The sequence below is a fragment of the Podarcis bocagei genome, assembly GCF_964188305.1.
Source record: "Podarcis bocagei genome assembly, chromosome: 14".
Taxonomy (NCBI): Eukaryota; Metazoa; Chordata; class Lepidosauria; order Squamata; family Lacertidae; genus Podarcis; species Podarcis bocagei.
In genome coordinates this window covers 3,140,563-3,164,956 of record NC_138139.1, presented here as the reverse complement: position 1 = coordinate 3,164,956, position 24,394 = coordinate 3,140,563, and the positions used below count along the sequence as shown (strand labels likewise).

General features: G+C 47.2%; 1 protein-coding gene across 7 annotated transcripts in view; it reads left to right on the top strand.

Annotated features, from left to right (window-relative positions):
* The window catches only part of APBA2 (amyloid beta precursor protein binding family A member 2), a 118,493-nt gene that overhangs the window by 54,584 nt on the left and 39,515 nt on the right, over positions 1-24,394 (top strand). For all 7 annotated transcript variants that reach the window (XM_081170558.1, XM_081170557.1, XM_081170561.1 and 4 more), the window contains 4 exons: positions 5,167-6,173; positions 14,017-14,097; positions 15,595-15,631; positions 23,887-24,032. In XM_081170558.1, coding sequence (XP_081026684.1) covers positions 5,205-6,173; positions 14,017-14,097; positions 15,595-15,631; positions 23,887-24,032 — 1,233 coding nt within the window. In that variant the 5' untranslated portion in view covers positions 5,167-5,204. The remainder of the gene's footprint in view (positions 1-5,166; positions 6,174-14,016; positions 14,098-15,594; positions 15,632-23,886; positions 24,033-24,394) is intronic.

Genomic DNA, 24,394 nt, shown 5'->3' with positions numbered 1-24,394 from the left:
TTCATAGCTGTAAAGCTGGATCTTGTTATTTTGCTCTGGCCCTTGCTCTGGCCCCTTAAAGACATACACATCGGGTGGAACAATGATGAACCTTTACATTTAAAGTAACCATTCAACACTTAGACCACCTGCGTTCACCTCTTCCACTCAATTACCTTTTTACACCGGCCTTGAAGTCTTAACGGTGTGGGAATGTTAAGGATAGTAGGAAAGGATATAATAATAATAATAATAATAATAATAAATTTTATTTATATCCCGCCCTCCCCAGCTGAGCCGGGCTCAGGGCGGCTAACAACAATCAAATAAACAATCAAATAATGACACATTCTAAAAAAATTTCATTATAAAAATTAGTTAAAATCACATTGGTGGCAACCGATTAAACAAAATTCTGTGCAGGTTGCCAGAGGAGGGGGTCAGGCTGCGCCCTGACTAAAGGCCTGGCGGAACAACTCTGTCTTGCAGGCCCTGCGGAAAGATGTCAAGTCCCGCAGGGCCCTGGTCTCTTGTGTCAGAGCATTCCACCAGGTTGGAGCTGCAGCCGAGAAGGCCCTGGCTCTAGTTGAGGCCAGCCTAACCTCTCTGAGGCCTGGGACCTTGAGGGTGTTATTATTTGTAGACCGTAGGTTTCTCTGTGGGGCATACCAGGAGAGGCGGTCCCGTAGGTACGAGGGTCCTAGGCCGTATAGGGCTTTAAAGGTTAAAACCAGCACCTTAAACCTGATCCTGTACTCCACCGGGAGCCAGTGCAGCTGGTATAGCACCGGATGAATGTGATCCCGCAGCGAAGACCCCGTAAGGAGTCTCGCTGCGGCATTCTGCACCCGCTGGAGTTTCTGGGTCAGTCTCAAGGGCAGCCCCACGTAGAGCGAGTTACAATAATCCAGTCTGGAGGTGACCGTCGCATGGATCACAGTGGCTAGGTCAGGGCGAGAGAGATAAGGGGCCAACTGCTTAGCTTGGCGGAGATGGAAAAATGCCGCCTTTGTTATAGCTGTAATCTGCGCCTCCATAGAGAGGGAGGTATCGAAGATTACACCCAAACTCTTAACAGACGGTGCTGGCACTAATTGCACCCCCGCAAGAGATGGGAGTTGCCCCCTCGATCCCATATCGTCCCGCCCCAGCCAGAGGACCTCTGTCTTCGAAGGATTTAACTTCAACCGGCTCCCACGTAACCATCCAGCCACAGCTTCCAGACATCTGGTCAGTGTGTCTGGGGCCGAGTTAGGATGGCCATCCATCAAGAGATAGAGTTGGGTGTCATCAGCATACTGATGGCAACCCAGCCCAAAACTCCGGACAAGCTGGGCGAGGGGGCGCATAAAGATGTTAAAAAGCATCGGGGAGAGAATCGCACCCTGAGGCACTCCACACACCAAGGAGTGACGCGATGACAATTCCCCCCCAAGCGCCACCCTCTGTCCCCGATCAGAGAGAAACGAGCGCAGCCATTGAAGGACTGTGCCCTGGATCCCCACGTCGGCAAGGCGGTGGTCCAGGAGTTCGTGATCGACCATGTCAAAGGCTGCTGACAGATCTAGAAGAATCAGCAGCCCCGACCCGCCTCGATCCAGCTGCCTGCGGAGATCATCTGTTAGGGCGACCAGAGCCGTCTCGGTCCCATGACCAGCACGGAAGCCGGACTGGAATGGATCCAAAGCAGATGTTTCATCCAGAAACCTACCAAGCTGTTCAGCAACCGCTCTCTCAATCACCTTACCCAGGAATGGAAGATTCGAGACCGGGCGGTAATTGGATAGATCTAAGGGATCTAACGATGTTTTCTTTAAGAGCGGACGCACCACCGCCTCCTTCAGGTCCCCTGGGAATATCCCGGTGCCAAGGGACAAATTGATGATATCCCCCAGGGGGGCCCGCACCTCGTCTGGACACGCTCTAATCAGCCATGACGGGCACGGGTCAAGAGGACAGGTGGTGGGCTTTCCAGCTTGGAGGAATCTGTCCACATCGGCTGGAGATATCCGGTCAAAGTGGTCCAATACTGGACCCGAGGACAGTCGAGGGGCCTCCAGTTCCTTTATTGTATCCAAATTGGCAGGGAGGTCATGGCGGAGCAACAGGACCTTCTCCGCAAAAAAGCTCGCAAATGCCTCACAGCTGTGTGTCAGATTGTTATTTAAATTTGGCTGTCCTTCAACGGACGTTAGAGACCGAATTATGCTAAATAATTGCGCCGGGCGAGAGCTAGCGGATGCAATGGAGGCCGAGAAGTAAGACTTCTTAGCGGCCTTCACTGCCATCTCATAGGTTTTCATAAAAACCCTATAAGATGTTCTTGAGGCTCCGTCACGGGCACCCCGCCATACTCGCTCTAGCCGTCTGAGGTCCCGCTTCATTTTCCGAAGCTCCTCGGTAAACCAGGGGGCCCGGTTTCTGCGGGGTCGCAGAGGGCGCTTAGGTGCGATCTCATCGATGGCTGCCAGGAGCTGGGTATTCCAGCCCTCAACAAGCTCAGTCAATGAGTCGCCAGGGGGAGCAAGGTCCCGCAAGGCCTGACGGAATCTATCAGGGTCCATCAGCCTCCGCGGGCGAGCCCAAATTGGCTCGCCACCTAAGCGGGGTGGGGGTGGAAAATCAATCCTGGCTTTCAGTGCGTAGTGATCAGACCATGGCACCTTCATCGAGGGAGACATGATCACATCTATACCGGCGCCAAAGATCAAATCCAGCGTGTGGCCTGCTTGATGTGTGGGGCCCGAAACAAACTGGGAGAGCCCTAGTGTCGCCATGGAAGACACCAGGTCCAGAGCCTGTGAGGAGGGAGTGGCATCAGCATGGATGTTGAAGTCCCCCAGTACCAATAGGTTGGGGAACTCCAAGGCCCAGCCGGCCACCGCCTCCAACAGGCCTGACAGGGTGGCTGCTGGTGCGCTAGGTGGCCGGTACACCAGCCAGACAGCCAAGCTCACCTCGGAGCCCCACACTAGGCCAACACATTCAATGCCGGGGATCGATGGCGATGGCAGAGCCCTGAAAGAACAATCTTCTCGGATTAATAATGCCACCCCTCCCCCCCGGCCCACAGTCCGCGACTGGTGGAGGACGGAGAAACCTGGGGGCGCCATCTCTCGTAAGGTAACAGTTTCCCCTTCGCGCACCCAGGTCTCCGTCACACAAGCCAGGTCAACCCCCTGCGAGGTGAAGAAGTCTCGCAGGGTGGCGGTTTTTTTGCCTATAGACCTGGCATTGCACAACACCAGTGACGGAGGTGAGTAATCCTTGCTCACCCTACCCTCGTCCCTCGGGATGGGGCGCAGATTGGAAGGGGTACGAGCATATCCATATCTCGATCCCATATATTGAAGAAGTATTATCCTTCCTTCACTCACGCTAGTAAGTGACGTAGCAGAGCAGATTCCCCTCAATATAGCTGGAAGCTAGTTTGGGGATTTGTTTGAATCTCTTAGTTAAGTTTATTCCTGGTGTCCCCTTTTGATCCCTCTTAAAAGAATAGAGACACAAGAGTCTTTCTGAGTAAAGTAACAAAAAGTTTACTCACATTTCAGTTCACGATATGATCCCTGAAAGGCAGGCTTTACTTGGTAGTTACATAAATAAATTGTGAGTTCATCTCATATGGAGACTGAACTCATGTGCTGCTGGCTGAGAGCCAGCAGACAGCAAAATTACATTAAGACAACAAAAGGGCTGCAGGAGAGCAGCATGGCAGCAAGAGAGAGAAGCAAGACAACAGAAAGACAAAACCAGACTGAGAAAATGGCTGCGAGACTCAGCTCTTTTGTGGAGTCAGCCAGAGCCACTCCCATCTCCCCAGTCACAAGCAGGGGGAGGATGGTCCAGACCAGAGGAACAGGAAGTTACACTGACCGGATGTCCCCCTGCCTGTGCCCACGCTAGGGAAATAAGGAATGTTGCATTTGACTGCACCATCCCACTGATTACATCCCACAAACAGGAGACAGCTGTACGTTGGCTCCTTATTTCTGAGGTTCTAACCCAGTCCCATAAGCCAGTCTTAAAGGAATGATATCACCACACACTGAAACATGAGTGTGTGTCTGTGTATAGTGGCATGGAAGGATGTTTGAAATTGAGGACAGCATATTTCATCAATTCCATTGTCTTGAGGAAACAAATAATTTATAATAGGGCAATATTAGGAAGTGTGAACAGGTAAAAATAGATTAAATGTGTCAGTGACTGCCTAGATTGGGAAGTTGTTCTTAGCCACAAGCAACTGATGGGCTTTAGAATTAATGAATTTGCATCTCTTTGAACAGGTGGCATAGAGATTGTTTCATTAAGCACAGTACAGGATTCATCCACATGAAGTAAAATCTCATGCATGTTTAGGCAGGTGTGTTGTGAAATGATTAATTACACTTTCTGAATCTAGTTACAGGTAGGTAGCCGTGTTGGTCTGCCGTAGTTAAAACAAAATAAAAAAAATTCCTTCCAGTAGCACCTTAGAGACCAACTCAGTTTGTTATTGGTATGAGCTTTACACGAAAGCTCATACCAAAAACAAACTGAGTTGGTCTCTAAGGTGCTACTGGAAGGAATTTTTTTTATTTTGTTTTGACTTTCTGAATCTGTTACACATCCCTTCTCCAACCTACTTCCCTCTGTCAGTCCCAGCCAGCACGACCAATGGTCAGAAACAATGGGAGCTGAACAGCTGAATTGCTTGGGGGGGCACTCAGTTGGAGGAGACTGCAGTACATCCTAAAATGCACCCCACCCCCTTTGACAACTGCAGATTTGCAGGGGAAGATTCATGGGGGGGGGGGGCAAGCTGCTTTTCACAGAAGCTTGATTTTCATTTTTGCTTCTTGTGCTGAGGTGTCCCAGGGACCCAGAGGCCCCTAGAATAGAAAAGTCCCTGGATTATACCATCTAAATCTACCTTTTCCCCTTTTCGTTACAATGTGGATTATTTAATGGCATTTCAACATGGCTTGACATCCAGCAAAGTTGTTGCACTAAGATTTCTAGCATTTGATGGGATAATTTATGAGTCTTGTGCTCCACTCCACCCTACCTGGCATTTAAAAAAATATATATGTCTGTTTCTGTACACCCCAGTAGTATTATTTCTTTGATTTCCCGCTGCTAACCTTTTGATTAAACAATGACTGTTGTTGGTGTCTGATTTCTTCTTTGGACTCTTGCCTGCAGGTGTTCCTCAGACATGATTGTCATGTGAGTTGTCAGCCATGGCGAGCAGGAAATGTCAAACCACCACAGCCAGCATGCTGGATCACCGGGCGAGAGCTTCCCCTCCTTTGCCTCAGGGTAGGGAGGCTGAAAATGAGGGTGATAACTTGCCTGTGGAGGACTATGTGGAGAAGGAGACGGAGGTTGTGGCTGCCAGGGAAGGCACCCCTACGCTGGCCCAGCACGAGTGTCTCGACCACAGCGGGGATGGCGACTCCAGTTCTGATTATGTCAACAACACTTCCGAAGAGGAAGATTACGATGAGGGGCTCCCGGAGGAAGAAGAAGGGATTACTTACTACATCCGATACTGCCCAGAGGATGACGGTTACCTGGAAGGGATGGACTGCAGTGGGGAAGAGTATGTCCCCCATGAAGAACATCCGGTGGAGACGGATGAGTGCCAGGAAGCTGTGGAGGAAGCGGAGTGGGCCGACATGAAAATGCAGCACCGGGATGAATGCGAAGCCACAGAAGCCCCGGGCCACCACGAGGGCTGCGTCCAGGTTTTGGAAGGGGAGGTGGCCTGCCTGGAGATCCAAGACCAAGAAGAGAACCTCCAGTATTGCCATCCAAGCGAAGAGCGCTACCAGGGCTACTACTCGCCTGAAGCAAATGGGAATCCCCACGGGATGTCTCCTTACCACTCTGGGAAAGAAGAGGCTGAGCTAGAAGAACAGGAGGAAGACATCGACCAGATCGTTGCAGAGATTAAGATGAGCATGAGCATGAGCAGCATCAACAGCGCCTCGGAGATGAGCCCGGAGCATGGAGGGACTGAAAACGTGCCAAATGACTATGCAGAGACTTGTCCAAAGGGAGACTCTGGCCACAGCTCCAACAGGCATATGGGAAGGCCAAAATCATTGAACATCCCCACTGCATCAAAGCAAGTGGGAGATGTACCCAGAGGCTTCAAAACCAAGTCAAGAACCCCCGAGGAAAGACAGACGTGGCCACAAGAACAGGTGAGTTGTTGACTCTCTTCTTTTGCTAAGGGGGACGTTTTGTTGTTGGCATCTGTCTGTCTCCAAGGCAATGGAAGAGTGTGGCTTTGGGGGGAAAGTCAAACGGTTGGATTGTTGCATACATATACATATACATACAAATACACATAGGATATGTGCTTTGCTCTCTTCATTCTCCAGCATAGGTGGGAAAGGCAGTGTTGGAAAGCTGAGAGAGCTGGTAAGGTGATAGGTCTGGGTAATTGCACAGACTGACCCAGAAGAAAAGCTTTTCAAATGACCCTTCTCTTCCTAGGAACCTCATGGGGTTGGCCTCAGGGGAGCCATTAGCATCTCCCCCACCAATCTCCAGCCTCCTCTCAGCCCTATCTGCATGTCCAGCAGCCAAGGTTAATTAGGCCTGAAATCAAAGGGCTATAGGCACTCTGCCTGATACAGACATTTATTTACATTATTTGTTCCAAAGGCATCTCATTTGACCTGGTCACAAAGGGGGTTTAGACAGCAATCCACCCATCCATCAAAATTGCAGGCCTACATTTTACATTTTTTGTGATCTGTCATTTTAATGTTTGTTTTCTATTGCGTGTAATTGATGTACACAACCCTGATATTTTATGAGGGCAGGGTATAAATACCTTTATAAATCAATGAATGAATGAATGCCATGTTTAAAATATCCTCTTGACAGTGCTGCAGTTGTCAGGATTTTGGCTTTATTGATTGATTGCATGTTTAACCTACCGTTTTCTCCAAGGAGCTCAAGGTGGCATATGTGGTTCTCCCCCTCCTTGTTTAATCCCCACAACAACCCTGTGAAGTAGGCTAGGCTGAGAGGCTGCAACTGGCCAAAGGCCACCCAATGGGCTTCATGGCCAAGTGGGGATTTGAACCCCTGTCTCCAAGGTCCTAGTCTGACATGGCATTGACATTTGGCAAGCCAAGAGATGGCATTTACTGAATAGGCACCCTGATTATAGAATTCCCTCCCCTCTCAAAACCCTCTCAGTTTTGACTGACACCAGGTCTTTGAGCATTTGCTGGCAACTGAAGGCTTCTTTATTCACCCAGGAATATAGTTGGAGTTTGGCCACCACACAGTTAAACGGGTGTGCTCTCTGCTTTTTTTCAGTACCGGCACCTCTTTTTGTTGTTGTTAAAAATTGTGGCACGTACTGTAACAACTTCATGGTTGGTACCGGCACCTTTTTTTCTAGAAAATAAACACTGGGTGTGCTGATTCTGTTCATGTTGTGCTCTTCTGTTGCGTTGTATTGACATTGCACCCTGTTTGGAAACTCGTAGTAGTGAAAAGCAGCTAACAAAATTTACAAATAAAACAAAATAAAATAAAACGGTCTTTCGGGAGCCTAAACTCTCCTCTTGGTTGCAGCCTTATTCTTTGTGTCTGCCTCGGGAGTCAGGCTCTGCATCTGCCAGTGTCCTTTTTGGGATCAGGGTCTGCGGTGACCCTGCCTGGCACAAGTTCCTCTCTCAGCCTTTGATTCCCAGAGGGCGATGGGTCATCAAGGGGTGGGGATAGTAGTGCTTTCTCGATTTCCTGTTTTGAACACTCAACAAATGGTAGCAGCAGGGTCCACATGGAGCATGATATTTGCTTTCTGCTGCATTTGCCACTATAATATTTTTAAATGGTTTCTCTCCACAAAGCACCAGTCATTCAAAAGCCATAATTTCCAGGCCACACTTTTAGAAATGTCTCTTGGTACATAAGGGTTAGAGATGATAGCTCAGAGTAGACCCTTTAAAATCAGTGGACTCAAGCTGTCAAACTCCACTGATTTGCTGCCCAAGTTGGAGACAGCAATGCTTCTGAATGCCGGTTTCTGGAAACGGCGGGAGGGGAGCGGGCGCTTCTCTTTGCAGGTTTCCCTCAGGCACCTGCTTTATCTGTAAGCTGCTTTGAGTCCTTTTTAGGGGAAAAGGTGGAGCATAAATAAATATATAATATAATGATGATAATAATATGTCACGGACTGGCTGGATGCAGAGGAGTGGTGGGAGGCCACCAGCTGGGGAGCCCCCAAGGGAACTCCCCAAGGAAGGAGGCTCAGAGCCAGGGGAGTGGTGGTGGGATGACCATGAGTGGTCAGAAGGAGAAGAAGGAGCAGGCGGAGGAGGAGGTGTCAGAAGCAGAAGAGGCAACAGGGTTTAGTGAGCAGGAAGAGGCTGTGGCAGAGAGCAGTTCAGACTCTGAGGCTTAGCAGAGGCTGGAGGGGAGGGTGGCAAGAGGCAAAGCTGAGACAGGCTGCTGAAGAATCCAGAGAGTCTTCCCTTCCTGCTGTGACCAGCTCCCCTCCCTACTGGTCTCCTAGAACACAAAGAGAAATGAAAGGATTGGTTGTGACTAGGGTATGGAAAGCAAGCCTTATGGGGAAAGGTTGAGGGAGTTGGGTATGGTTCTAAAAAGCTTTAATCTTCCAACATTCAGCTTCATTGTATTCTCATGACTTCTAGTGTTAGAGTTCTACCGTTCCTATTGTTAGACAATTGGGAGACAGAAACCCTTTGCTGATCACCTAGAGCTCTGCCAGCCCTGATTTACAGTTCTTGTGTTAAAAACAGTTATTAGATTTTTTTAAAAGAGTGTTGCTCAGTTTATTGAGAATGCTTTTAAAAAGTTCTTTGACCTGAGAAAGTGCTAAAAGGAGAAAGTGCTAAAAGAGCCAGTGTGGTGTAGTGGTTAAGAGCGGTAGATTCGTAATCTGGGGAACCGGGTTTGCTTCCCCACTCCTCCACCTGCAGCTGCTGGGTGACCTTGGGCTAGTCATACTTCTCTGAAGTCTCTCAGCCCCACTCACCTCACAGAGTGTTTGTTGTGGGGGAGGAAGGGAAAGGAGAATGTTAGCCGCTTTGAGATTCCTTAAAGGGAGTGAAAGGCGGGATATCAAATCCAAACTCTAAAAGGGGCTTTCCCTAATCTGGTGCCTTCCAGATGTTTTGGACTACATCTTCTGTCAGCTCCAGCCAGCATGGCCAGGACTGATGGGAGTGTTGTCAAAATCACCTGGAGTGCACCAGGTTGGAGAAAGCTGATCTAGAAGGTCACTCATTTTCTAGTATGAGTGATAAATTATTATTTTAATTTAATCACAGAATCCTAGAATCATAGAGTTGGAAGGGACCCTGAGGGCCATCTAGTCCAACTCCTCTCCAATACAGGAATTTCAACTAAACCATCCAACCTGTTATGTCTTCTGAGCATGGCAGTCTATCTATTAGCGAGACCTAGGAGATGACCCTGAGCAGGGGAACACTGCTTCTTCTTAAGCTTTATAAACTAGACTAGCTCATTAGCTGAAACAGCTTGATGTGCAGCTGCCATCTGATGCATTGCTGGGCAGCTACGTGGGCTGCAGAATCTGTTCCTGTCTCCTACTTTGACAGCAAGCATTTTAGTTATATCAATGTGTTAATTTTTCTATAAATGCATTAACCTTTAAGTAGGAGGAAGAAAACAATCTAGGACAGTCTTCACCACCCTAGTGCCCTCCAGACATTTTGGCGGCTCCTCCCAGGAGAGCACAAGGCTGATCTAAGACAACACAGCACAGCTGTATGATCCCCATTTACCAAACTCAGTTCTCATATCCTTCTACTTCCTTAATTTACCTATTGAAAAGGCTTTGACAATGCCTTAAAATAAATGCCTTAAAAAATTATATTGTGAATTGGTGTCTGTTGTCAAGTGCCAGAACTCAGTGGTAGAACATCTGCTTAAGGACCCAAGAAGAGTCTGCTGGATCAGGCCAATGGCCCAACTTGTCCAGCATTGTGTTCTCACAGTGGCCGACCAGATGCCCAAGGGAGGCATGCAAGCAGCGTCTGAGCGCAAGAGCATTCATTCATTCTCCTGCCCTGTGCTTTCCAGCAGCTGCCATTCAGAGGCCTTCGCCCTCTGACATTGTCATAGTGGCCAACAGTAGTCTTCACCAGGAATTAGTCTAATCCTCTATGGAAGTAGTCCAGGTTTGTGGCCATCCCTGCCTCCTTTGGGAGCAGATTCCCTCTCTTGACCAGGCACTGTGTGAAGAAGTACTTACTTTTTGTCTGTCCCGAATCCTCCAGCTTCATTGGATGTCCATGTGTTAAGAGAGGGAGAAAAACTTTTCACTATCCATATCATACACACTTTTTATAAACTTCTGTCATGTTGCCTCTTACTCTCCTTTTTTCTAAACTGAATGCTCCAAATTGCTGCAGCCTTTGCTCACAGGGGAGGTTCTTCATCCCTTGCTTTGATCATTTTGGTGGCCCTTTTCTGGATCTTTTCCAACTCTACAATATCCTTTCTGAGGTTTGGTGACCAGATCTGCACACATTATCCCAGATACAGTTGCATCATCTACTTGTATAATGGCATTATGATATTGGTGGTTTTCTTTTCCATTCCTTTCCTCATGATCCCTACCTCTTAAGAACATTATGGAAGGAAGGAAGGAAGGAAGGAAGGAAGGAAGGAAGGAAGGAAGGGGATGAACATGCTGCACAGCCCCACATCACCCTCCTTTTGTGAAGAATGGGGGCAGGCCCAACACCAGCACCCTCTGTGTCTCTCCCCACCACCGTCCAACTTGCAGAGGTCAAATGCCTCAAGTGGGGAACCCCCTCTACTTGTGAAGGGTCCTCACACATTTAGAAACCCACACAATTGGGGTTCTAAATGAGGTGGAGAGCCTCCACCTGGAGTGGAGCAGCTCCCTCCCCAGCTTCAGATCTTTGCACTCCATGAGTTGGGGAGCAGAAATTAGTGCACTGCGTAGGCTTTGAATACAAGCAGAACACTTGGATGGGACTCCTGATTCACAGTACCAGGTGCACTTGCATGTGGGGGGGGGGAGCCTCCCTTTTTCATCCCAGAATCCCACGCTGGGTCCTCACAAGCAGAAGAGGAGGGTATTGTCTCATCACTTTCTCACCTTTGCTTGCAATTAATTCTCCACCCCCTTTTAGTAACGAGACAATCTATCACTATCTTTGAGACAAGTTCTCATCTGGAACATTAATTTTTGATTGGAACGAACGAGGGAACACACACACAAAATGCCCCGGGAAGTGAGACATATATCCTGGTTTGCAAATAGAGCTGTTTATGGCTAGCTTGCATATGGGACTTTTACAATGTGACAGCATCAGCTGGTAGCAGTGTTCCAACATCAGTGGTGACATTTCCACATGCAAAAGCAGGGGAGATAATTAGATCTATTCTTAAAAGTAGGTTGGGGTAAGGGAGTGTTGGCTCTGAAATTCTGTGTGTTAAGCAGCCTTGGTTTGTAACAATTGCATTGCATCTTAGGCTCTGCATATGTTGAACAGCGATCATCTTGTATTGGAGGAAGAGTGTTGTTCAGTGACAGAAATGGTATTGCATGCAGTTGGTTCCAGGTTCCATCCTTAGCATCTCCTATGCAATTGGAAAACCTTAGAGCAGCCTTTCCCAACCAGCTGTCCTCCAGATGTTTTGGATTGCAGCTCCTGTCAGCTTCAGCCAGAACACTCAATGGTCAGGGATAATAGGAGTTGCCATTCAAAACATCTGGAGGGCACCAGATGGAAGAAGTATTCCCTAGAAAGTCACTGCCTGTCAGTTCAGACAATACTGTGTGTCCATGATGAGTCCCTGGTATGGGAGCTGGAACTCGAGTTGGTGTGTAAGGCACATAAATCAAGCAGAATATAAAATTTGTAGATGTAAACCTTCAGTTTTAGACCTGTTGTATGGCACATGTCGTCCTCCGAAGTATGTCAATCATAGCAGCACAATATCTGAAGATTGTATATATTATATCCGGTTTTTATTTTGGAGCGGTAAAGAGATATAGAATTGCCCTGTGTGTCCTGGAAATTTGTGTGTTATTGGCACAATAAACCTGTCACGTATGATTGTATAGTACTGGCAATGGAAAGAAATGTGTTCAATTGTTTCTATATGCTCAGAGCCACAAGGGCAGAGCCACAGCCCTCTCCAACCTGGTGCCTGAACTACAACTCCCATTAGCCCCAACCAGCATGGCCAGTGCTCAGGGATGATGGGAGCCACAATTCATTAGCGTCTGAAGGCTACAGGCTGCTCACCACCATGATAAACCCCTAGTGCTGAATCATTACTGTGGGGAGAAACAAGCTCATTTACTGACCATGTCTGAGACATGCTGTCTAAATCGGGTGCTGTTCTAACCCATTTTGTATGTGGGCCTGTCTGGGCTACGGCTGCATTTCTTGTGCTGCCAAATGAATTGTGATCAGACCTGACAAGGCCTTTAAAGGGTAGAAGAAGCTGTGGTTCTGCCATTTCGCATCACAGGCCCAATATATGTCCTGTCACTCTTGTTTGAAAATTGTTTCCCGCCCCCACAGCCACCCTGCTTTTCTGCAAAAGCTTTTCTGATTTAATCCTGGCAGCTCCCAAAATAATTTACATGTTATTTGGCAGTGCTGCAATCTTCTATGTGCTGGTTCCCTTGTGTTAGTGTGTGTCCATATGTCAATGCATATCTTACTTTTAGTGTAATGGTGCAGTTGTGATTGGGTTTCTCACAACTGTCTTTTATAGGCCTTAACGGAATTCTGAAAACGGCCATCTGCTGTGGTGGTTGAGTCCTATCCAACTCAGGATAGCTCTGTTCTGCTTCCTCAGCTGGAGGCAGCCGTGCTTCTGAATACCAGTTGCTGGAAGCCCCAAGAGGGGAGGGGTCTCTTCTGCTCATGTGCTGCTTGCTGGCTTCCCACAGATTAACTGGGTGGCCACAGTGAGAACAGGAGGGTGGGCTAGACGCGCCATTGACCTGACCCAGCAGGCTTTTCATATGTTTTTAGAGTGCTCCTCATGGAGAGAGTTGTACAATCTCTTTCCCTGCCACCCCCGCCACCCCTTGGATGCAGAAGCCATGGATTGCCTTCCTTTTCACATAGGTGTCTGCATTTTCCATGGCCTTGGTATTCCACCACCCAGACAATAAACATGTGTGCCATTCTGGAACCTGGAATTGTTATAGGTGCCACAAAATACCCATTTTCCGCATTTGTATGAAAGCAATATTTTGGTGTGGCAGCATCTATACTTTGGAACTCCCTGCCTATTGACACCCGGCCGGCACCTTCTCTGTACTCTTTCAGTGCCTGCTAAAAACATTTTAGTTTAGACAAGCCTACCCAGACATGTAGACAGTGGCAGAGCTTCATGCTCCAGCACCGGGGGCAGAGAGCTGGCTGGCATGTGTGTGGCATGCCACCCGCAGGGGTGTGGTGCGTGTCCTGGAGCATGGTGCGCTGCCCACAGGGGCGTGGCACGGCGCCCAACGTGCGGTGGGGGCAGCCATGATGGCACCCCACCAGGATCCTGGTGCCGGGGCCGGTGCACTCCCCCCGTCCCCCCTTCCTCTGCCAGTGCGTGTAGAATATTGATAACATACCGATACTTTAACCAGTTTTTCACTTGTTGATTTTTTTTAAAATGTTGCAAATAGTTGGTTTTTAAGTGTTTTTACTAATAATTTTATTGTCTTATTCTCTTTGTAAACCACCTTGAGGTTTTTATTTGTTTTTGTTTTTACAATCAAGTGATGCATAATAATTTTTCCATAAATGAATAAATAAATAACTCGGGATTTAAACCCAACAAAAAAATACTGGCTCTTAAGAGATATTTTATCTCTTCTACATTCTTTTAATATGCTCACAAACAGTCAATGGATAGATCAGCCCTTATTTCCACAGTAGCAGCAATGCAGATTATGGGTAGGAGGCAGTGACAGAACGATGCTGCGTTGATCTCCTTCTCCCTGAGCTGTTGATCAGTTCGGTCTTTCTGCTTCTTTTACAGGTATGCAATGGGTTAGATCAGCCTCGGAAACAGCAGCGTTCCGACCTCAATGGACCGATCAACAATAATAATATGCCAGAGGCAAGTACTAGAGGCCAAGGTGCTCTGTTTCCCCTGTCCTGTCTCCATCTTGTATTTCACGTCATGCTTCTCTCTTCCAAAGCCGGGAAGCTTTGCGTTGCAGAAAGACATTTTTTTTTTGGGGGGGGGTGTATGATGAATCACTGAAGAAAGATTTTAGAGCTAAACTGTTCTATTTATTTATGTCCAGAATTTATTATGTTCTATCTTTGCATTATTTTTATTTCAGATAGAACATTAAAACAAACTGATACAAAACAATCAAAACATTCCAAAGGTCACATGGAGGGGGGGGGAGTTCCTTCCCAGTTAACCCAGAAATTCAATGGCTAAAAGATACTCTTCGTGGCAGCCCTGAAATCATGGGCCAAGAGAATGTGATTGTTTTAACTGTATCTGGAGTGTTTTTCATGGCATTGTTATCAATGTGCTGACCGACCTGAGCTCCTTTGGGAGGAAGGGTTAAGTGGAAACAACAACAACAACAACAACAACAACATGCTTACAGCGGGGGTGGCCCACCTGGCCATGATCAGTGGTGAAGGGTGATAAGAGACATCTGTGGGGCTGGAGGCCGGCCCTTTGTGGTTTGTTTAGGCTGACATTTAAGGTGAGACATTTAGGATTAAACTCAGAGACTGTTTTCTCAGAGGTGTGTGGAGGTGTCAGTTGTACACACAAACACACAAGTCTGTCCGTAATACTAATTTGTGACAATATAAGCACTGCTTGCCCCCAGATGAGATTTGAGACTGTGCCAGGTTTTGGTTTTTTTAAAAAAAACCGGAATGACACTTGGGCATTCTTACGCTGATGAGACTTTTCAGAAGTGTGTTGTTCTGAGCTGCAAGCATGCCGGGGAAGTGATGACAGTTTTAAAGAAAATACATCCATAAAAACAGTGCTAACCAGCAGATTGTACAAGATTAATTTGCATATGGAGTTGAGCCATGTTCAATAACGCAGAGATTACTTTTTAAGAGGGGTGCTGCTGCTTTTAATCAAGAACACATAATTGTTATGTTGCCAAGCCCTTAGCAACTTCTTAATTGTTCACCTTGACCACGCCTAAGAAGCTTCTTCTACTCCTTCCCTGCTTCCATGCAGAGGAAACAAACCATAATCTCTGGCTTGGCATTTCATCTAAACTTTGGACTGCGGTGGGTTTCACTCCCAACAAACCACAGTCAGTAAGGGAAAAAAATGAATCTTGTTTGTTTGGAGAGAGACTAACCATGACCCCCTGGTACGAATGTCATGCTAAGCCAGAGATCATGGTATTCTCCCTGCCCAGGGGATGGGAATAGCAGAGCTATCACTTATTGTGATGTGTGAATCAGGCCAATGTCATGTAGTCGCCTAAAATTACGGTAATTATGATGAAAAATGAATGAAAAATCTTCTGTTCTTCCTCCGCGTCCTGTGCATGCATTTTTCATAATAAACATCTTACTATTTCTATAGAGTTATAAGCTCTTTATTTTTATATCCACACAGACAAAGAAGGTGTCCTCCTTCCCAAGCTTTGTTGATGGTAAGTGCATCTTCACGGGATTCCTAATGGTTATAACATTAAGACTGCAGGGGTGGTGATGGGGAATCCTGACTTATCGAGAGATGATTTATCACGTGCCATGAGATTTATGGGACTTGGGGGCAGCTGTGTCTCCTTCCTGAGACAACCCTGCATTCTACAGCGAGAGAAGGGGAGGGATTGAGAAACCTTTGCAGCTTGAGGGCCACATTTCCAAAAGTGCAACATGCCAGTGGTCAGAGGGGCCGGAGTCAAAAGTGGGCAGAGCAACAGATGTGCCTTTTGTGTGGCTGGAACGTGGCCTCTTATCATTAAAAGCTGGGAGATTTCTGTGCTTACATAGAAGGGAAGTGAGTCGCTTTATTGTTTAATCCAGGGTTTTTGTTTTTTTTAAATGATATTTATTAAGCATTTTAAAATTACAGAAAAAATAAAAAGACAAAGAAGAAGAAAAAGGGAAAAACAAACAGCAATCAAACAATACAAATCGATAAAAATGAAAATCAAAAAGCAAAACCAAAACATAACACATCAAAATCAAAAAACAAAAGTAAACCACAAAAATTTAAAAACAAATCCAATATTCTCAAATCCTTAACTGTCATTACCTTATTTCATCGACCTCCTCACACCTCCCTTTTTTGTATTCTAGTTATTAATTATCACAGCAAATCCTTCCCATTTTTCATAATATTCTGTCATTAAATTACCTTAATCTATTTTAACCTTATCTTACTATAAAAAACCCTAAAACTTAAAACTTAAATCTTATTTATACCAATTTCTCATAACCATAACATATTCTTGCATAGTTCTTTTTAACATTTCTGCTAAAGCCAAATAATTTCTTTCCAACATTTTTCTAATACTCATTAATTTTACAAAACAATCCTAAATAATTTTTTTAAAAAAACTTTCTTCCAATCTTCATCCAACGTCTCTTCCTCCTGGTCCCGGGTTTTGTCAGTCCTTTCTATCCCATCCATCTAGTTCATTAACCTGGTAATCTTATGTCCGAGGCCCTTAAGTCTCTTCCATGTCCCTTCCGCAGATCTTCTTCATATTTATACCTGTACTTTACTTTGTCTCCTGGTCCTTTCACTCGTGGAAACTCCAACTTGACAGTATTTTTGTCCCTTCTCGACAGATCAGCCCCTTTTCCATAGTCCACACTGAACTCCATGTGGTATTTAAAAGCATGTTTCAAGGTCCCTCCAGAGTTGAGGACCCCCACAACCCCAAACTCCTCACGGCCCATTGCCAGACTTGAAAAGTCAAGACATCCCTGCATAGGGGGGTCTATCCAGCCCCCCATCTCCAAGCCAAACAAAACTCTATCTCTCCAAATCTGGCTTTTTCCAAGTTCATTTGTCAGATCCAACAACTCATGTTCCTGCTGGGCCACAGCTCCCTCCATCTCTGCCACCCGAGGTCCAACAACAACCTCCTCCCTCATCTGATCTGTCAGAGCACACTCCTGAGTTGATTCCTGGGTGGGCTCTATATAGATACCCACTACCTGTCCAAAATTTCTAATCGCAACAGTCATCAAATCCGTCTTCTCATGCAACTGTTCCAATAAAGCACTTGTCTTGCAGAAAGCACGCACCAGAGCCTCTGAATACATTGTTATGCAAGGTCAGAAGTCTGTTCCCACGATCTTAATCTGTTTGCAGCTGCGAAGCTCCCCAGTTCAAATTTAATAACAGTTTCACAAGCTCCCTCTAGGGGAAGAACTATTTGTATCAATCTCTTTTCTTTTCTTTTTTTTTTAACAGCAGATCTAACAACAAAGTTTCCTTTTTCAGATATTTTGTCAATATTTGTTCCTTTAAAATGCGAAAGAGAACAATGGAATCACTATGTTTCTCTTCTTTTAACTGTCTGTCAAAAACATTTGTCTATAGTCAATGAACTTCCCAAAAACGTCTGTCCTGACACCCCGCTCCCAGGTTCAAGACGGTGGAAAATTACTTTTCTTTACACTCTCTTTTGCAGGTTTAAACAGTCCGGAAAAAATCCCCCCTCTTCTCCTGCTTCCGAAGGGGGTTCAATAGTTTTAGATGATGAAAGTTGATCCTTTACAAACGATTTTCTAAACTCTAGTTTGCCATGTCTTTGCTTTAATCTATCTACAAGAAACGGAAGGCTGACTTCCTGTTTAGACCTTCCTGCTTCAGTGCCAAATTAAGAGGAATTTCTTAATCCAATTTTCCGTTCTACTCACAGATCGTTGTTTAAAGTCCAATTGTCCAAATTTGATCTGCTCACGGGTAGTTGTTTTTGTAGCCAAATTGTCCCAGGAAAAAAGGTAGTGCTCTCCGGCAACGGCTGTGCGGCTTCGCTCCACGGAAGAAGCAGTTGACTCTCAGCACCGTGCCACTAGCCCCTCTTCGCTCCGGAGCCCGTAATTGGGTTCCTTTATGAATTGGGGGGGGGGCGCGAAAGGTGCCCGCCGAGTCCCATGGTCACAGGCTTCATCCGCCTGTGATTTTTTAAAGGGTCCCCGTTTTCCGTGGAGCCAGTCCCTCCGGATCAGAGGGAATCCGCCATTACCGATGGCGCCACCCCGGAAGTCTGTTTAATCCAGGGTTGGAGAGCCTGTTGATTCCAACTCACATCAGCCCCAGCCCCCTTGGCCAGTGAACAGCCATGATGGGAGTTAGTAGTCCCACAAACTGGAGGTCCAGCCCAGCTTTCTCCAACCTGCCAATCCTGTTATCAAGCCCCAAATATATGCTTACTTCTTCCACTTGAAATGAACTAGATGGTCAACAGCTGGTTTCCCTATATGGCTTAGACCAGTAGTTCCCAACCTTTTTTTGGCCATGCCCCACCTAAGCATCTCTAAAATCCTGATGCCAATCCCACCCCCGTGACATCGAATTCTTATTATTCAAAGTGAACTCCTATTCACATGGAGGAAGCCTAAATTTCACTACTAATAACTCATTCACAATTTGTCCCCCTTAAAAATCGAATTGCCCCCCTGTGGGGCATGTGTCCTACGTTGGGAACCACGGGCTTAGACTGAATACTGTTAAGAAACTGTGCTTATGTCCTTTAGAGATGGCATTTCTTTTTTTGCTTCCAGCCATTTGGAGAGTGCACCAGATTATGAGAGTCCCGTTAATAGAAATCAGTGCAATTTCTATTTTACAGGCTAAATAAATTGGCATTTGGAAGTCTCCCACAGCAAGGCATATTATGCAGACTTATTTGTATGGTTCTAGCACCCCTCTGACTTTGGGACTTTTAATTAGTATACTAATAATTGGTGCTGATGGCCGACCTAATGAAATTAAACTTCTTTGTATGATTGATCTTCACTGAGAATCTTCTTGACGGCAGAGGGTGCAAGGTCCACTTAGCTGTGCCTCATTTGTCCTTTTCTGAGGCTGACATTATGTATGGATGCTTCTTGTCTTCCATTAAATCTGACTGAGAGAGAAACCAGCTCTTGTTGACGGGTTGTGCATGCAAAAGCAGGCAGAGCTGGCACAGAGTAGAGAGCGCCCTACAGTGCCCTCCTACATGTGTCTACTCAGGAGTCAGCCCTATTAAGTCCAGTGTGACTCACTGCCAGTTAGGTGTGTGTTGAATTTCAGCCATGTGTGTGTGTGTTTGTGTGTTTGTGTGTGTGTGTTTCACCCCCCCCCCAACTAACAGGTTATTTATGACAAAAGTGATATAAGCTTTTTATCAGAGACTGAATTGTCCCTGGAATATTTTCTCCTAATGCGGCTAAGTCCATAAAAGCAAGGCTATGTATGGTGCTTCAACACATAAGAGAGCAATCTGAAGCATGTCTACTCAGATGTAAGCACAGCTGAATTCATTTGGACTTACTAGCAGTAAGTGTGCAAAGCATAGCAGCTATATTTGAATAAAAAACATAGATACATTCCTCTGATCCTGTTGGGTTCTTTTATACTTTGTATACATATAACCTGTATGTATTAACTAGGATTGTAGGCCTTGGCTTAATTCAAGCAAATGAGCCCTCTTGAAAGATCAACCCTAAATCCTCCCAACCCCCAACCCCCCATTTTTGCTCCAGGGAGAGAGTAGCTGCTTTGCATGCAGAAGGTCCTGAGTGACGTCACCTGCAACAACTATTAGAGCAGGGGTGTCAAACTCAAATTCATCGGGGGCCGCATCAGCTTTTTGGTCACCCTCAAAGGGCCGGTTGTATCTGTAGGACTTTTTCAAAGTTATTTTTCCATAGGCACTGGTGTGTGTTGTCTTGAACCTATACACTATTTAATATACCTATTCCAGTACGATTTTAAATAAGAATAGAAGAAGAAATAATAATGATTTTTTAAAAAGATGACGAGATGGGCTTCCAGGCAGACTGGAGGAGGAGGAGCCAGGAGCCTGTCCCAACAGAGCAGAGCAGAAGCAAATGTTGCCTCCCCCAGCCCTGCCGCCGCACTCAGGAGTCGGAGGATACGGAGCTGCAGTTTGGACAGCAGCAGTTTCTTCCCTGCAAGGGAGCCCCAGCGGCACTGCGGGCGCGGGTGGCCACTTTGCTCCAGGCTCCCACTTTGCTCCAGCCGCCCAGATGCCGGCGCAGTCCTCTTCAGGGTGGGAGGCGCCCCTGCTTTGCGGTGTGGCTCACCGCCCGCCCGCCCGCCTCCCTCCACCCCACTCTGCGCAGCTGAACCGGCAGCAGCCTCGCCTCTCCCAGCCCAGCCGGGGCGCGCTGCCTGCTGCAGGATCTGCGCCTGGTCCCCGCTCTCCACCCGCCTCTGCCGTTCCCTTCCCCGCCTGCCGGCCCCGCTATTTACCCACCAGAGCCACCCCCAGCCAACCCCTGGCCCCGCCGCCCGCGCCCCCGGCCATCTCCTCGCCAGCTGCAGCGCCGCAGTGGCCTCTATTTGCGGCCCTAGCGAGTGAGTGAGTGGTGTCCCAAGCGTGGCTCTCGCTCCCTGCCCTCGCTGCCAGCCTCCGCGGCTCTCTTGGGCTCCAAAAGTTGCCGCGCGCACGACCCGCCCCCTCGAGCAGCCGCGCCTGGGAGGCTCCGAGGGGCGGAGGCAGCCGGCTCCGAGCTCGGCTTCGCGGGACCGCCTCTTCCGCAGCGAGCCCCGGACTGGACCGAGCGAGCAGAAAGCCTCTTTGCCCGGCCCGCGAGGAGGCGAAAATTGCGGGACCGGCCAGTAGGCAGCGCCGTTGGGGCGCGTTGGTTGGAGCCCTATCTGCAAGCAGGCAGGGAAGGCTGTTCACGTGGGTCACTTTTTAGAAAGGCAGAGAGCCTCCGCTGGAGTGCGGACCCTAAAATCTGGGTCAGGACCAGTAAAAAGGACGAGAAGCTCGCTTCCTCACCCTTGATGCCACGGGCCACATGACGAGGTCTGGCGGGCCGGATTCGGCCCGCGGGCCTTGTGTTTGACACCCGTGTATTAGAGGGACAAATCTTTGTCTGAGTCCCCAGAGAGCTGCTACCAGCCAACATGATGCCTTCCAGGTATTATGCAACTGCAGCTCCCATCATCCTGGGGCTGAATGGGAATTGGAGTTCAACAGCATCAGAGGGGCACCACGTTGCCTACCCATGGAGTAGACAGTGCAGGGCTAGATGGAGAGATAATCTGACATGGTTCAAGGCATCTTCCTTCATTGCTTTATTGCCATAGAACTTCGTAAAAGGGTTGTTGTAGCCCAGAGCATCTGGCAGGCACCAGGCTGGTGAGGGTTGTGTCAGCTATGCCTCCACTGTCCCAGCAGCCTCCTGTCCAGATAACCTCCCCTCCCCTGCCCACATTCATCACATGGGGAGACAATGCTCTGCTTCTAGTCTTGGGTCAATTATTGCACTCATTTTGGCTTTAAAAGAGGAGAAACTCAGTCTTACTGGTCATTCTCTCTGCCCTTTGAGGTTCCAGCTGGAAGTATGTCTCTTGATTCGCCACATCCCCCTTGACTGCTGATTTATCAGTCTTTTCAGTCCTTCAGTTTTCAGTCTCTTCCTCCATTTCTCTGAACAGCTTCCAGCTCCAGCTGCAGTGAGCATGTTCAGAGCTTCTGTTTCTGTCACCACATAGCAAAGGGAGGGAAAGTTCCTTCCCTGACACTTGCAACCAGCAAAACTTGGCTAAGGTCTGGAAACAGCAGAGATTGCAGGAGACACAGGTGCCTGCAAATCTTAGCACACAAAATAAAAGGTGGCTTGAGATCTCCCAGTCTCACCGCTGCACACCCTCCCTTTGAAGAGGATCTGAGTGACGTTTTGTTAATAAGTTAGTCTGGTCAGGAGCCAGAAATGTCATTGTAGCATAAACAAGCAAATATCTCATTAAAATGATATGGCAAAAATAAAAAGCTAAATACACCGAGTGGACTTCAGTGAAGCACCATGATGAATTTTCCATCTGTGCAAGCATTTCAGCTTGTCAGATAGAATGGCCCCCTGTCCTCCCCACATCTGCTCTTCTGTGGGGAGGGTTCTCCTGACCCTCCCCCAAGCCAATGTGAGGGAAATGGGGGCACAGGGGGAGGAGAGGAAGAAGCCCCATTGTGCACAGGGAAGTTCATCTGCAGAGTGTTAGGTGAACGACTAATGCAGTGGATTTAGTCTGAGTAAACATAGCTGGATACAACTCTCTGTTCTTAAAGAATGTAATAATATAAATTTGCATTTTAATAAAACTTTAGAAAATAAATAAGTGCAAGGTGTCAATCATTCCATTTGTAGCCATTTGGCCAAACATATGCAAGGTGAAGACCTATTTGCAGAGAGCTGGGGAAAGTGCAGAAAAGAACAACTGAAGGCAGCAAGGAATTATAGCCCCTTCTCTGTGAGCAAAGACCAAGGACCCTACACAGAGTCCCAGCTAATCTCTGCTCTGGAAAGCTAGGACCCTGTGATAATTATTTGACTGCATTTTAAAGTTGTTGTTGTTTTTATTTTAATGAAATCAACAGCAGCGTCATTTTATTATAGTGTTGCTTATGGAACCTTGGGCACTTTGATAGTCTGGCATATCTGGTAATGCAGGGTGCAACATTTTAAACAAATGGTGAAATCTTAGAGCTGGTTGGTACAAGGAAGCGCCTCCAAAGCTACCTCTTCTAACTGCTCCCAGATCCAGGGGTTCATCTCCACCAATATATTTCCCCTTCTCGTTTCTGAGATTACAGATATTGTGTGCTGGTCCTGCCCTCAGAGCAAAGCAGGTTGGCTGGCTCAGCACCAAGGAGAGCTCATTGTGGGCAACATGGGGTTCTTGTGTTAGTTTCCCTCGTTATAAGGCCTTGTTCTCTGCTGCAAAGACTTGTCCTCCTGTGCTCAGGTCCTGCTTACAAGTTTCCTTAAGGCATCTAGTTAGCCACTGTGAGAACAGGATGGTGGACTAGAAGGGCCATTGGCCCAGTCTTATGTCCCAGAGGGCATGCATTTCACTGCCATTACTTATGAATCACCCCTAGCTGGCCAAGCTTTCTCTACAACCCTTTATTCGCTTTGTATCAGCTTAACTGTCAGGACTGCCCCCAAAGGACCATGGGAAATGGAATTTGGTGACATTTGCAAATCTGAGGACTTTTTGGTAGTTTTTCAAGGGGCAGTTTCCTCCCAGATGGCATGTGGGATGAGGTTTGGCACTGGTGGAACAGTGACTTCAGTCATATTATCACCACCACCCTGCATCCTCTCCAGAACTATGCTTTTGGTGTGTGTGTTGGGGGAAGTGTGGTGGCCCCTGATCCCTCCCCTCCTCCAAATGCCCCAGAATACTGCAAAGGGGTCATTCTGGGGGGAAATAGAAGAACATAAGAAGAGTCTGCTTGAAAACATCTCCTGCTTTTAAGTACCCCACATTTCTTCCTCCCCCCGCCCCCCTCCAGTTCAGGCACTTAGCTCTTAGCTCAGCCTCAGATTGGGGAGGATGGTGAGAGTTTTCTCTTCCTGACTCACAGCCCTCTTTCCTTGGGGAGGTGAAATTGCCATTAAAATGGTTTGAAGTTGGTGTTGTTATATCTTGCCCCTAAGTTCTTCTGCTTTACTTTTAATTTTAACACTGCTTTTTGCTTCCTTGTTCCCTGACCCACAAGTGCATGGACCGAATGCTCTTGTTTAAATATTTGTTGCTGCTGTTGCGCTGTGCTCTTTGCAATTAGCTAGGCATCGACAGCAAAAGGATAGTCTATTGAGGGCAGTGTGTGGAAGTACGGAGTGCTCTTCCTTGCTCCGTTTTGCCTCTCTGCTTCTCTGTCTTAGGAGAGAAATAATTGCCTGCCTTCTGGCTTTTTAGTTCCAGGACCTTGTGAACCCGAAGACCTCATTGATGGCATCATCTTTGCAGCCAATTACTTGGGCTCCACACAGCTGCTCTCGGAGCGCAACCCCTCCAAAAACATCCGAATGATGCAAGCCCAGGAGGCGGTGAGCCGCGTCAAGGTAGATGTTTTCGATTCATGGAAGAGGATTTGGGATCCCTTGATGATTGAACTCAGAAGAGTCGGAAACATCTGCTCCTCGGCATCCACAGCAGAGAATTCCCGCATGGCTGTGGCAAAACCCTCTCGGCTCCCACCATTGCGTTAATTTCTCTCTCCCTGCTACCCAAACTGTGTGTGTGTGCAGCCACAGAGCAGCAGAATATAAATAATGCACAGGTTCTTTCAAAGTTCCCCCAAATCAGAGTAACAGCCAGTTGTGGCTTTCCAGGCTTGTGTTGCAAAAAGCTCAGATAAATGTTTTCATATCCTTGTATGTTGTGGATATCTTAGTGTTGCTTCATCATTCCTTTTGGTGGGTGG